At 30.5% G+C, this 14,840-nt stretch overlaps 1 protein-coding gene across 1 annotated transcript; it reads right to left on the bottom strand.

The window, feature by feature from the left end:
- Window positions 1-5,567: 5,567 nt before the first annotated feature.
- LOC111380820 (WAT1-related protein At4g08300-like) lies at window positions 5,568-10,457 on the bottom strand. The gene is made up of 7 exons (XM_023004475.1): window positions 10,221-10,457; window positions 10,021-10,083; window positions 9,730-9,846; window positions 7,730-7,976; window positions 7,406-7,564; window positions 6,674-6,825; window positions 5,568-6,096 (listed from the first exon to the last, which is right to left on the bottom strand). The coding sequence occupies exons 1-7, from the start codon at window positions 10,430-10,432 to the stop codon at window positions 5,874-5,876; spliced, it is 1,173 nt and encodes a 390-aa protein (XP_022860243.1). The 5' UTR covers window positions 10,433-10,457; the 3' UTR covers window positions 5,568-5,873.
- Window positions 10,458-14,840: the final 4,383 nt, after the last annotated feature.

The raw sequence follows: 14,840 nt of genomic DNA, 5'->3' as shown, positions 1-14,840 counted from the left end.
TTGTAGCTTTCCCCAATCATCAAGTGCCATATCAGATGGGATGTTTTGCTGGACATCTCCAATGCTTACCCTCAAAACATTGAAATGCACCAAAAAAATGGTGTAAAACACCTCCAATGTAACATCAAATTTTATTTTGCACAATTTTACATCAAAATTGTACAAGTTCACTTTGCACCAAGTGCAAAGTGTCTAAAGTCATTTTTACCTTCATTTTCCTTTTCCAAATAATTTGATTAAGGATATTTGTGTCTTTGTACTATCTATTTTTTAATACAATAAATTATTATTATTAAGAAATAATAATTAATAAATTAATTAAAAAAATTAAAAAATTAAAATATAACAAACACGATTTATTAATGAATTTAATCTTTTTCGTAATTTAACCTAATTATTTATTTAATAATTTATGTATTTATAAAATAATTAAATAAAAAATATTTCAAATAAATATATTATAAAGAATAAAAAATGGAAGAAAATGGTTAAACATTGTTCAATTAGTATAATTTTTTGTGTAATGGTTGGAGATGAATTTTAGTTTGGTGAAAAATTTGGTGCAGCGCTGGAAATGGTCTAAGCTTTAAAATAATTTGCCCCACATTCTTTAAAAAATACATCCTTAAATAATGATTTGACATTATTTTAATCACAAGTTATTCAATAAAATAATATTACACGCAAATTTAAAACATTTTCTTATTTTTAACAACATATTTCCTATCAATACACTATTTAAAAATATATTATTACGGAAATAATGTTGCTCAAACAAGGGCTAAATATACTAACCTTTAAGTAACTTGTATCTCCAAATAGAATAATGATGAAATTTCATTGGGTGTCAAAATTTGGCTGTGCAATATCAAATATGTCACCTTTTAAAATTTCTATCAAAAATATCAATTTAAGACTTTTTGACCCTCTAAATTATTTAAATACCTTATATATTAACTTTTAAACAGAGGCTTGCAAATCATGAATTTACACAACAGGCCCCCATCTCCAATCACCAAATCTGCTGAAAATCTGGACAACAAAATTTTTTTCTTTTATTTTACAGCGCATACAATGGTCGACACTTACGGCAAAGACCGCCTTTGCTGCTGCAATTCAGCAGCGGCGAGACAGCGGATGTGAGCGTGAGAGCTGCTAACTGCCTTTAACTTTTTTTTCTTTTTTTTTTTTTAATTTCGACCTAAAATTTATATTCTTTTCAAAATCAAATTTTTAAAATTTTAAATCATTTAATTTCAATTGCTAGAAACATGAAAAATGGAGAATATGCATATATCTAATGATTATAATATATAATTTTAATATATCCAATGATTATAGTATATAAATTTAACTAATCAAATCATAACATTAATTGGATTGTAAAGCTAGCATTAAATGCTCCTAACAAAGGGACATGAAGGATAAGTTGGATATTTCCCACAAAAAAAGTGACATTTTTTTATAAAATTAGGTGCACGTGCAATTTTTTTTGTGCATTATCAAAAAAAGTGACATTTTTTATAATTCCCATAGAATAATTTACTTTTTTTATTTCTATTTTATATCACTAGAAAAGAAAATTACGCGTAATTTTCGATTAAAAAAAAGAAAAAAAACCTTGTAGTGTTTGGCAAGGCTTAACGAGTTTACTAACTACAAAAAAAATGTAGTAAATGAGCATGGATAGATTTTTTATTGGTGATATTAGATGGTCATTGTCGATAGTTCTAATAAAAATCAATAATCTTGATTATTATGAATGCACCTCCATCATACATTATCGACAACTATAGATAGTGCAGGGACCACCATCGCTAATGAAGAAACTCTAGTGTCATCGATGAAAATTTATTCTTTTGTTTATTTATTTTTATTTGAATGCACATACGTAAGACAATGTCAACGATTATCAACAAAGCATCAATTGCCATCGTCGACGAAGAAAATTTGGCGTCACGATGAAAGATTGTCCTTTTGTTTGTTTTCCATTTTTTTGGTTAAGTAAATGAAATATTTCATTGATATCACCTGGCAAAATAAAATAATAATAATAATAATAATAATAATAATAATAATAATAATAATAATAATAATAATAATAATAATAATAATAATAAATTTACATATCAAAAAAATATTTCATTGATATCTTTTATTTAAGATATTAAAAAGGGAAAATTGCAGCCGAGACATTAAACCTTTCGCTTATTAGCAAATTTTGCCCAAACCTTTAGTTTGTGCCACTGGAGGTACCAAATCTTTCAAAAATTTACACCCGAAGTCCAAATGGATGGAAACCGTCCGTTTGACCGTTAGTTGACCAATAAAATTAAATATTGACCAATTTTTGACTAATTGAAAAGGGTAAAAAAGTAAAAATTACTTAACCCTATAATAAAACAATTAAAATAAATAACTAAAACTAAAAAAGATACTATTCATTTTCTTCTTCACCCACCCTACCCCCACCAAGACACCATGTTCTTCCCTTTTTTGCCAGTTTTCTTCAAAAAAACAGAAAAACCAACACAAAAGTAAAAAATGCAGAGAAAATCTATGAAGTAAAAGAGTTGATTACCAAATCCATAGCCTCCCTCTTCAGAGCATCCATAGCTTCATCTTTTTTCACCATCTCTAAACGCACAAACAAAAACAACTGAAAAATCAATTTTTAAAACCAACATATGCAAGTATATATGCAAACCCACAAATCGTCATGTAAATTTATGTTGAAATTAGATGAAAACACCAAGTAAAATTGAAAAGGGAACTCACTGGACAAATTGATTAAATAGTGTGGTATAGGTAGAAATGATGTGCAGAGGGTGGGTTGGATTAGAAATGGAATGGAGCAAATTCTGCCATCCTTTTGATCTCTATCTTCTCTCACTCACACGCACTCACTCGTGTTTTGGAAGGAGGAAGAGAATAGTTTACATTTTACAGTTTACAGTATGGTTTGGATGGCGTGGGGGGGGGGGTAGGGTGAAGAAGGAGATGAATAGTATTTTTTTTTGTTTTTTTGTTTTAGTTATTTATTTTAATTGTTTTATTATAGGGTTAAGTAACTTTTACTTTTTTACCCTTTTCAATTAGTCAAAAACTGGTCAATGTTTAATTTTATTGGTCAACTAACGATCAAACGGACGGTTTCCATCCATTTGGACTTCGGATGCGGATTTTTGAAAAATTTGATATCTCCAATGGCACAAACTAAAGATTTGGACAAAGTCTGCTAATAAACGAAAGGTTTGGTATCTCAGCTGCAATTTTCCCTATTAAAAATAGATAAGTATTATGAAAAGAGAGAATAAGAGAATATAAGAGTGAAACTCAAATGTGTATTATTAAGAGCAAATATCATATATTTATTGGGTCTAAAATAAGAGTTACAATTTGAATGAAATAGATATTTTAAACTAAATAAGAGTTATTTATATATCATGATAATATCAAATAATCATCAATAATTATCTCATTATTTTACAATAATAAATTATTTTTTCAAATTTTTATTTTATTCCAGATGACTATTACTTTTTATATTTACAATGCTTCTCCTCTGCCCCCACCCTCTCTTCTCTAAATCACTTAAATTTATTAATATATTCGTTTTTTTAACAATTAAAAACCATTACAAACTCTGTTATTAATGTTACTTTTTTTACTCCCAATTTATTTGATTTAAATGAAAAAAAAATCCCAAAACTACACAAATATCAATTAATCCGACTCGAAAAGCAGTTGATCTTGATCAAATTGATATTGAGAGTTAGATATGACCCTTTGTTTGAAAATCCAATTGAGAGTTGGGCAAGATTGGAGAATCAACATGGCACATGAGCACAATGATCGGCATTCGTGAAAAAGAGAGTGAAAGAAACATCAAAAATTAAATTTTTAGGCACCAATATAATAAGAGAAGTAAAATTTAGCTTCATGAATATTTGAGGTCACAAAAGAGTTAATAAAAATTTATAAGTTTCCTAATTTATGACTGATTAGTCTTGCAATTATAATATAATGTTGATACCCAATTTTTATTTTTATTTTTTTTGTTTTCAAAACTCGTTATTTAAAGTTTAAACAGCATTATTAATACTGCAAATTTTCCATTTTTATAGTACCATCTTTTGTACACACTTCCACAATTTTGTAACACGTGTAAATTTTCACTTGCTTCAATATTATTGATACTCGACATGTGACTCTTCCTAGATCCCTTTCATCGAAGACTTCAATTTTTAATTGCCGAAATCTTCCAACAAACTACTTTCATACTTATAAAGCATTACGAGAAATGTCAAGATTTACACCAGCATCAATTTAATGTTTTGCATACCACTTTCCGAGTACTGATTTTTCAATGTTTTTTTGGATGATTTTTGTGTGTGTGTGTGTGTGTGAGTGAGAGAGAGAGAACTATAAAATTTATTATTTTCCTTTCTTCAACTCTAACATCAAATCACTAAAGATAATTTTACTAAGTTAGAAAATATTGTAAAATATAGGAAATACTCATTAATCATATGTATATATACATTATTCTCTTCTATGAAGCTTTCTCACGAAAGGGGCCTTAGTTCGGTTTTGATTTTTTGAGAATAATTTTTCTTCCCTACTTGTTTTCAATCATACAATCTTCCCAAATATTATTTTTCCCATTTCCTCATAACTTTCCTAATTTTTAATCACACATTCATAGAGAAGATAGTTTCAAATAATTACTTCTCTAAAAATCTTTATCAAACAAGTGCATAATCATCAAACTAATAAAATTAGACATGCATTCCTAACAAATTTTAAAGTAAATAATGCGAATGGAAGAAAATTATGTGAAACACTAGACTGCACGTTAATTTACGTAGGACATGTGAATGAAAAAGATTTAAAATAATGTTAATTAGATGAAAATGAAATAATAATTGAACTTTAGGAGAATAAAAACGCTAAAAAAAAATTGATAAGTGTTACAAAATGTATTATAAATCACGTGATTTGTTATCTTCAATTATGGACATTTTGGTCCATTTAAATTTCTAATTTCAAAATTTTTCATATAACAGGGATTGAATATGATCCCATATATACTCATTTTAAAGACAAAGATGTTTGACAATTGAAATTAATCGAAAACATTTTTCATCTTTGACATTCCTAAACCCTCAAGAGTTAAGACCATGTTTGACCCCTAATCCTTAAAGAGAAGCATGAATGAATGGTTTGAAAATTTTCTAAAAATAAATCCAACCAAATGCTGCCAACTCACTCTGTCCACACTTTTCGTGTTTTTAACCCTGTTCAATCATTATTATTATTTTTTAAAATTCATTTTCAATCACAAATTTTTATGAGATCCAATACCTTATCAACATTTAACTAAATATTTCATCAAATTTTATCAAAATATACGAAAATTTTAATTTTTATCCAAAACAAATAGGAGCTAAATTTTTCATTATAGTTATAATCTACAATGGCGGAAACTTCCAAATCTTCGTCAAACCGCGACACAATCCTCACGAAAACAAGTTTCAATTCAAATTGCAAGACACCGCTTTCAATTAAAGTAAAATGTATAAAGACATGTATATCCAAGGTCACACAAGGATACAACACAAGTTTCGGTATGTAGTTTGCGCAGTGGATTTGTAACATTTATCTGTCAAATTTCACTTGCTTCATTAGTATTGATACTTGATATATGACTTCTCCAAGATCTTTAATCCCTAAAACCCATTTGATTTCCAATTGACAATGCTAAAATGTCAGTAATATATGACATAATTACTCTGCCTTTATGGGTATAAATACAACATGGGCTCAAAATGTAAAAACAACATGGGCTAGGCTAGGTTGGGACGGGATGATCATGGCTCTTGATTTAAGGAATTCTTCTCACGTACATCTGGTTTCACATTGGTATCAGTTGCAGCATTGTCAAGAATGTTTGATGTTTTCTTGTACACCATTGGCAATTCATCATGGGATTTGTTTTCCTCGTACACTAATTCGTCCGAGTTTGAATTCTCTTTACTCTTACCCCATACAACTGAGTAGAGTCCAAATACAATGATAATTGCTCCTATTAAGCTGCAAGTACAAATATACACACATTTTTAACTACTAATAATCGAACAATTATGTATCAAGAAATATAAGCGACGATCATAATTGATAAAAATTCTCACGCTAAATTAACAAGTGCGATGTATGCCGATGAAGTGTGCATTAGGTACAACTTGTTTGGTGTGTGTTTCCGCGAGTGGGGATTGCAAAAGAGATGGGCCTGGCAGGGACGAGGAAGCCCTCCTTGTCACCATCTCCTTTGCATTTGGTAGGAGGCATGATCAAGATTAAAATATTCATATTTTTTGCTAACTATTTTTTTTTTAACTTAAAGATTTTAATTTAAAAACATAAATATATTGTATATAATGAAATAAAGAATAAGATTCGGGACAGGACTATTTTTCCCGTACCCAACCCAAACACCGACTAACTGGGGAATCCCAACCCTTATGGGATTGGGCAACACGGGACACGGCGAGGGCAATGAACGACTGCTAGCCGCTGTATAAAGTTTTTGAAACAAATTTTACCTGTCGAAAAAACTTCATATAATAAAAGTAATTGGCTTGTTCAACAAAATTACAAGCACGAAAGTTACCTTCCAATGTGAATTTGCTCAGCCAAAACCATGGCTCCCAAAATAGCTGTGATTATCATGCTTAGAGGACTGAATGCAGTCACAAACACTGGACCTCGTGCCTTGTTGACAACACTTTGCAGATAATATGCAATTCCTGAGCAAATAATCCCCTGCAATGAAGTACATATATTTAGATACAATATCTTATAAAGAAGGAATTACGATAGGTTGATAGTCAACATAAAATTTTGTCACATATTATGATATGATTCTTGACATGAAACTATGACTTAATTAGACAAAGTGTTTCAATGTTCGCATTCCTTGAAAATATACAATGCTTTGTTAGGGAATGCTCCCGAGCAAAGTGTACATACTTCGTGACCGTTTTAGGGTTTTTTTCACCTAGTCTAGCTCTATTCTCTCAATGTGTTACAAAGTTTTATTCTCAATACGCCTGTCGTGTGTTTGATAAAGTTGAATGCTTGTTGAGAATTAAAAACTCTAATTCTGCCACCAAGAACAAAAATTCATAGAAGAAAATGCAAACGAGATCACACAAGATTTATGTTCCCTTTGATTTGAGACTACGTCCTCTTTAGTCGCTGCAGTAATTGATCAACACTATGCAAAAGGGAATAAAGCCAAAATAGTGTATTGTCCAGCGTTATCATATATAATCCTATACCAAACATGTCATTAAGAGAATATATAAATTGCTTTTCGTCCTAATTATTGAAATTTACTCACAGAATATACAGCAGCCAAAAGTCTTGAGTCAAAGCCAATTGCCCAGGCATTGGTATGGTGTTCCATTATTATAGCCACAACTCCACCTTCCACCATTCCCATGAAACAAACTAATGATGTAAGAGAGAGCTCTGCAGGATATTCCTTCAGTGTCTTATTCTATCCAAACCATATCAATATTTAACTTTAATTAAAACTAAAAGAAAAAATTTCAATAAATTTGAGTGTACGTAAATGACATATTTGTTAAGCTCGATTAGATAGGACTAGATATAATTTTGTAATGATCTTGTCTAATCCTATCTGGATGGACATAGAACTTACTTGAACTATAAAGAAACCAGACCAACCCACAATACAAGAAAGCAACATAATTGTGCCAGTGATCCAGTGTTGATCGGTTGAGCCAACGATGCTAGCGGTTTCATGGTGGCTTCTGCCGAGTGAGTGGGGAAGAATATCAACTACAGGGCCTTTGTAGAATGTCATGAGCATTGCACCTAAGAGTGTTATTCCAGTTCCAATGACCTTTGCTAGACTGTGTATCTGTTTTAAGTTAACCTTCTCCAACCTGTAAATATGAAGTACATGTGATCAGATTAAAATTTATTTAGAAAAGCACAAAATTTTAATATGCTTATGTTCGGGTTTCTTTTATTTTTCGAGAAATGAGTGGTCGATATGTGTATAATATCGTGGATCCTTTAAAAGTAACTTTTTAGTTACAAATGAAAATAAAACCCACATAGAGGCAATAAATAGTTTTGAAGAAATGATAATATGATTTTCTTGAGGTGTCGAAACGAGTAGGTTGGATCCAGATGGCTTGTCTTAGAGGCTTGGTCCCACATTTTTCAAAAGGATTTTAGTAAAAGTAAAATAAAAATGATTATTATTTATTTATTTATTATTATTATTATTTTTTTTTTTTTGATAAAAATGTCTACATGGGCAACATGTCATCAGGGGCCAAGTCTAGACTGGTTATCAGCTTGGAATTTTTACAGATGAACCTGGCTTGGGTCGATCTGCCTATTTTGACACTTCTAAATTTTTTAAGGGGAAATTGTAGCAATGATCCCAAACCTTTTCAATTTTTGCAGATTTTACCATAACCTTCGATTTGTGCCAACGAATGTTCTTAACTTTCAGAAATATGCACTTGGGATCCAAATGTTGTCCATTTGACCGTTAGTTGAACCAACAAAAGTGGAGTTTGACTAATTTTGATCAAATTAAAATGGATAAAATCATAACTTTGCTATTATATACATAAAATAATGGAAAACCCAGAAATAAAATAAAACAGAACAAAATAAAAAGAGAGAAAAGATAAAAATTAAATATCATCTTCTTACACATCTCACCTACCTCCCCCCACCTACAAAAAAAAAAAAAAGAACCAAAGTCTAGAAACAACTTGCCGACCATCTGCTACTTTCGGCCATCTCCAGCCACCACCGTAAACAAAAACCAAAAAATCATCTTTCTTTGTGTAAACGGTTGCATTTTCTTCACTTTCTCCTAACAATGGCGGCTATAAACCTCCTCTCTCAAACCCCAACAATCCTTTCCATAAAATCCCCGAAATCCTCATTTACTTGGTTTCCCATAAAACCCATTTCAACCTTCAAACTCAAGCCTACTTCAAAAATCGCCTCTTTGTGCATACGAGCAATTCTATCCCTCGTTGAGCTCCAAACCCAGAACCTCGAGCATTGTTTCACGAAATCTGAAGATGGGTATTTGTATTGTGAGGGAAATAAGGTTCAGGTGGGAAATTCTTTGTGTTGGAGAAGTAAAAATTCTAATGAAGAGGCTGCTTGGGTAGTGGATTTGGGAGGCTAAGGGTGTGAGAAGAATAGTATTTTTCCTTTTTTATTTTTATTTTTTTTTTGATTATTTATTTTAATTTTTTTATAGAGTTAAATAGCAAAGTTACACTTTTACCCTTTTAAATTAGTCAAAATTGTTCAAAGTTCAATTTTATTGGTCAGCTAAAGTTCATATGGATGAGTTTCCATTAATTTGGACCTTAGGTGCATATTTCTGAAAGGTTAGGGATCTTTGTTGACACAAATTGAAAGTTATGGTAAAGTCTTCAAAAATTGAAAAGATTTGGAACCGCTGCTACAATTTTCCCATTTTTTAATTAGTATATTTTGGTTGATGTCGTCTCAAACTCAACTAAGAATAAATACACAAAAAAAAAAATGGGAAAGTTATGCCGTGCACATCGATCTAACTCTCTTTTCACCTTTGAACCCCGTCAAACTAGTATAATACAAAGTTTTGTTAATGAATCTGGGAAAGTAAAGATATACCTGAAAATAACAGCCATTATGAAGGTGATGCCTGGGAGAATGTTGACAGTTGCTGCTGTAAAAGTTGCTGATGTATACTTCATTCCAACATAATACAAGTTTTGATCCAGGACAGGCCTGATGATAATACAAAAATGATAGATAAGTTCAAATTTTGGGCATATACAGCCTAATCGGGTTTATTTAATGCAGATAAGGTCGACTGAACTATACTATTAGATGAAAATCTTGTAAGATGGCGCAGAAAAGCAATATATTGTAGTAAATAAGTGAAATGATCAAGAAGATTACTCCAGGAAAGCAAGCAGCATTATCTTCAAAAAGACTGATAGTGTTAGCTTAGGCCTTATTTTCCTGCAAATTAACATGCAAATAGCATTGTTACACACACACACACAGCGAGAAAAATGAATTTATATTATAAGGAGAAATAAAACTAACATGCGTGGCATACATGCACTTATGCACATGTATATGAATGATGTACTAACCTTTCGAGGAAAAATGCAAAAGGCGCAAAAACCATCGTGGCAACTGCATGGCGGTACACGACTAGAATCCAGTGACTGAACCCACGCTTGAAGGAAAGCATTGTGATAATGTACATTCCGGCATAGCCGAATTGTAGAGACACCATGGCCAAATAGGGCTTCATCTTATTGAAGGCCATACTTGTAATCCCCCATATGGATTGCTCTCCCATTCTCAGTCTCAAATTTTTCTATGCACAATTGTAAATGCCTGGGACATACAAAAATGAGAAGTTTTGGGCTTTTATACACAAATCAAAAGCGAAAAAGATCGAATAATTCTTGTAAATTGGCGCACTAACTCTATTCCCCTCTAGGAATCAAATTCAAGAAACTAGAATCTTTCCACTAATTAAAATAATCCTAAAAGAAAGATAAATAGTTTAACATGAATCTCCACCACATGTTAAATATTTTTCCAAGTTTAATTTGTTATTGGTTAACTATTTCATCTAAAAAATTAAACTATTAAATGCAGTAAAATTATTTATTTTGAAATTAATTCTAAACATGTCCTCTCATATACGCACAGTGTTCTAAAAAACGTAATGCGTAATGATACGTGGAGGCCAAGTTATGGGTTAGGGGAGCTTAGGCGAGGCATAGGCGTAAAAAAACATAAAAAGACGTTTTCATATTTTAAAATTATTTTAATTTTTAATCAATGGAAAAATCGTTTGATAATTAAAAATAATATCTACCAAACATTTAAAACAAATTTATAAGAAATTTATACATTTTTCCAAAGTTTTCAATAAAAAGATAATTTCCAAATGTAAATATTAAATAGTAAATAAATAGGAGTTTTTGGGAGATTTTCTTTGTTTTACACTTCAAGTGACCATTTTGAATTTAGAACTGATGAATTAAAGAAATCAACTTTTTAGTTTTAATTTAAAAGAATTGTAAAATTAAAAAATTTAAAATAAAAGATAGTTATGCTTGCCTAGGCTTGATTAACCGTGTCTATGCACGCATTAGCGGTCTACGATTGCTGTTGACCACTAAATAAGGCGCCAAGCCACTTGACTTGGCGTCTCTGCTGCGCATTGGTGACGCTTAGGCGCCACTACTACGTGACTTTTAGAACAGTGCATACGCGTGGTCGTGCTCTTTTTTTTTTTTAATTGAATATATATGTGCACAATTTTCCTATATAGCCCATGTGACTTGAGTTCAAATTTTTTATTGCTTTTATACTATGTTGAACCATCCATAATTAAATTATTTTTATTATATTTTGCAAAATGACCACCAAATATTTATTAGGGTTTAGTGCTATGTGATACATGTAGGACTATGGGATGATGAGTGGACACTCTTCTTGAAAATGCAATGCATGTTTATCTTGTTTATTAGGTACGTGACTAAATTTTCTTTGATTGGATTTGTATTTTTTTTAATAAATAAATCAAATAGTAGTAGCAAAGGCCAATAGTTATCTTGTCCTTACGCATAAATCCAAAGTATACATAAATTATTTGCATTCAATAGAAGTTTAATATTACATAATAACGAGGTCAATAATTACATTACAAAGACTATTGAGTTTTTAATTACTGCGTATCAATTAATCATTTCCCTCATCGCTAGCACTATTTTTTTTTTTTTGGTGGGAGTTAATATATTTGTACAAATTTATAACGATTTTTCCATCTTTCTCCACTCACGTTCATATCATTTTCTCTAAAAGAAAAGATTTTAATAAAGTGGTCCTTGACGATATAGAATTCTTAACTAATAATTCAAGGGATGTGCCTTCTTTTTCTTTTTCTTTTTTCATTTAGTTTTTATTTTTGATAATTTTTTGGTTACGTGTACAGGGAATTCTTAACCACACTTTAAAGCCCTTTCATAAAGAAATGAGATAATTGTAGCAAAAGTTTCAAAGTTTTGAAACACTAGTAAACTTTCTCTAAACCTTTGATTTATTGCAATCGTCACCCTAACCCTTCCAAACGTTGCATGTGAAATTTTTTTGGACAGTTTTCATTCAAAATTCCGTCAATTGACGAAAAAAAAAAAGATTTTGACCCCATTTTAACAATTTTAAAGAGGTAGAATGGTGACTTTACATTAAAATCAAAAAACAAAATTGGTCTTCCTCTTCCCTAATCCACCCCCACCCCACTATGATTTGGAAATTCCGAGGGATCAACTCTGAAAGGAGGGCTACATTTTTAGCAAATATACTGATTTTTAGCAAGCAATTGTACTCAATAAGATGCATAGAAATGTTACAAAACACACAAATTTTGAGAAACTTAAAAAAAAAACTTTTTTTTTTTTTTTTTTTTTTTCAACCACTCATTTTTTTATTAAAAAAAATACTATTCCACTAATTTTAATTTGAAAAAATGGAGGGGGAGGGGGAACGGGTGCTAAATTGAACATTGGGGGTATGATAGGGCTCGTGTACCTCGTTCTCATAATTATATACGTTCTATTTACATGTCAAAGGTAAATGGATAAGTGTCTCGCATGTTTCTTTTCTTTGTTTACGTTCAAATTTTTTTTTTTTTTTTTAATTGAAAGAGAATCGCCTCATTTACTTATATTTCTTAATCATATTTAGTTCAAGAAGACATATAGAATGACCACCAAGTATTTATTAGGGTTTAGTGCTATGTGATACATGTAGGATTGTGGGATGACGAGTGGACACTTTTCTTGAAAATGCCATGCATATTTATCTTGTTTATTAGGTACATGACTAATTATCTTTGATCGGATTTTTATTTTTTTTAATAAATAAATCAAATAGTAGTAGCAAAGGCCAATGGTTATCTTGTCCTTACACATAAATCCAAAGTATACACAAATTATTTGCATTCAATAGAAGTTTAATATTACATAACAACGAGGTCAATAATTACATTACAAAGACTATTGAGTTTTTAATTACTACGAACCAATTAATCATTTCCCTCATCGCTAGCACTATTATTTTTTTTTTTTTTTTTGTGGGAATTAATGTATTTGTACAAATTTATAACGATTTTTTCCATCTTTCTCCACTCACTTTCATATCATCTTCTCTAAAAGAAAAGATTTTAATAAAGTGGTCCTTGACGATATAGAATTCTCAACTAATAATTCTAGGGATGTGTCTTCCTTTTCTTTTTCATTTAATTTTATTTTTGATAAATTTTTCGTTACGTGTACGGGGAATTCTTAACCACACTTTAAAGCCTTTCCATAAAGAAATGGGATAATTGTAATAAAAGTTTCAAACTTTTGAAACACTAGCAAACTTTCTCTAAACCTTTAATTTGTTGCAACAGTCACCTTAACCTTTTCAAATGTTGCATGTTAGATCCTTTTGGACGGTTTTCATTCAAAATTCCGTCAATTGAACAAAAAAATGATTTTGACCACATTTTAACAATTTTAAAGAGTGAGAATGGTAACTTTACATTAAAATCAAAAATCAATAAATAAAATTGATCTTCTTCTTTCCCAACCAATGCCCACCCCCACCCCCACCCCCACTATTATCTGAAAAATTTGAGGGATCAACTCTAAAAGGAGGGCTACATTTGTGGGTTGGTTTTAGTGCTTCAATTTTCCAAATCCAACTGTGGGGTGGGGGTGGATTTGGGGTGGGTTAGGGAAGAAGAAAACCAATTTTATATTTTGATTTTTTGTTTTAATGTAAAGTTATAATTCCGTCCCTTTAAAAATTGTTAAAATGCGTTCAAAATCATTTTTTAATCAACCGATGGAAATCGTCCATAAGGGCCTCCCATGCAACGTTTGAAATTATTGGGGGTGACGACTGCAATAAACAAAGGTGTGGGGAATTTCTAATAGTATTTCAAAAATTTGGAGCTTCTACTGCAATTATCCGTAAAGGAATCTTTGAAAAGGACTTTATTGATAATTTCGTATTCTAAATATACAAAATTTCAAATACTTAAAACTCAAATAATATTGATGTGGATGATCCCCACTTCATACAAACTATATTATTCTATATTCTTTAAGTTTCACTTAAGAAAACGCCCCATACAATTCAAAAAAAAAATGTCGATTATATGATATAGTAATACTATAAGAGATTAGGCGCATGTCTCGTACATATAACTAGAGGAGACTGAACAATATAATAAATAAATGTTTTAATTTTGTTATTTTTTAATACTATATATTAAGTATGTCCCACATACTTTACCAAATATATTGATTTTTAGCAAGCAATTGTACTCAATAAGATGCATAGAAATGTCACAAAACACACAAATTTTGAGAAAGTATAATATTTTTAGAATAATGGAGGAAAGAGAAGAATAAAAGAAGATTTATCCAACATTTGTTAAGTAAATTAATATTTTATTGTAAAAGAAAAAGGAAATGAATTGACATAAAGAATTTAAGAAATTCTCTTACTGATTTTATTTTATGGAGATCGTAAAATATTGTTAGGCATATAATTATTCCCCCATAATAATGAATATGGCAGCAGCAAAATATTATTAAATAGAATTGTACTCTTAGGGGGGTGTATTCAATTGGGATTTTTAAAAACTTTTGGAGACTTTTTTAAGTGGGTGACTTTTGTTGACTTTGTGAATAATTTTT

Source organism: Olea europaea, unplaced genomic scaffold, assembly GCF_002742605.1.
Source record: "Olea europaea var. sylvestris unplaced genomic scaffold, O_europaea_v1 scaffold221, whole genome shotgun sequence".
NCBI classification, from domain to species: domain Eukaryota; kingdom Viridiplantae; phylum Streptophyta; class Magnoliopsida; order Lamiales; family Oleaceae; genus Olea; species Olea europaea.
The sequence above is the reverse complement of the archived record's forward strand: the minus strand, read 5'-3'. Positions and strand labels throughout refer to the sequence as shown.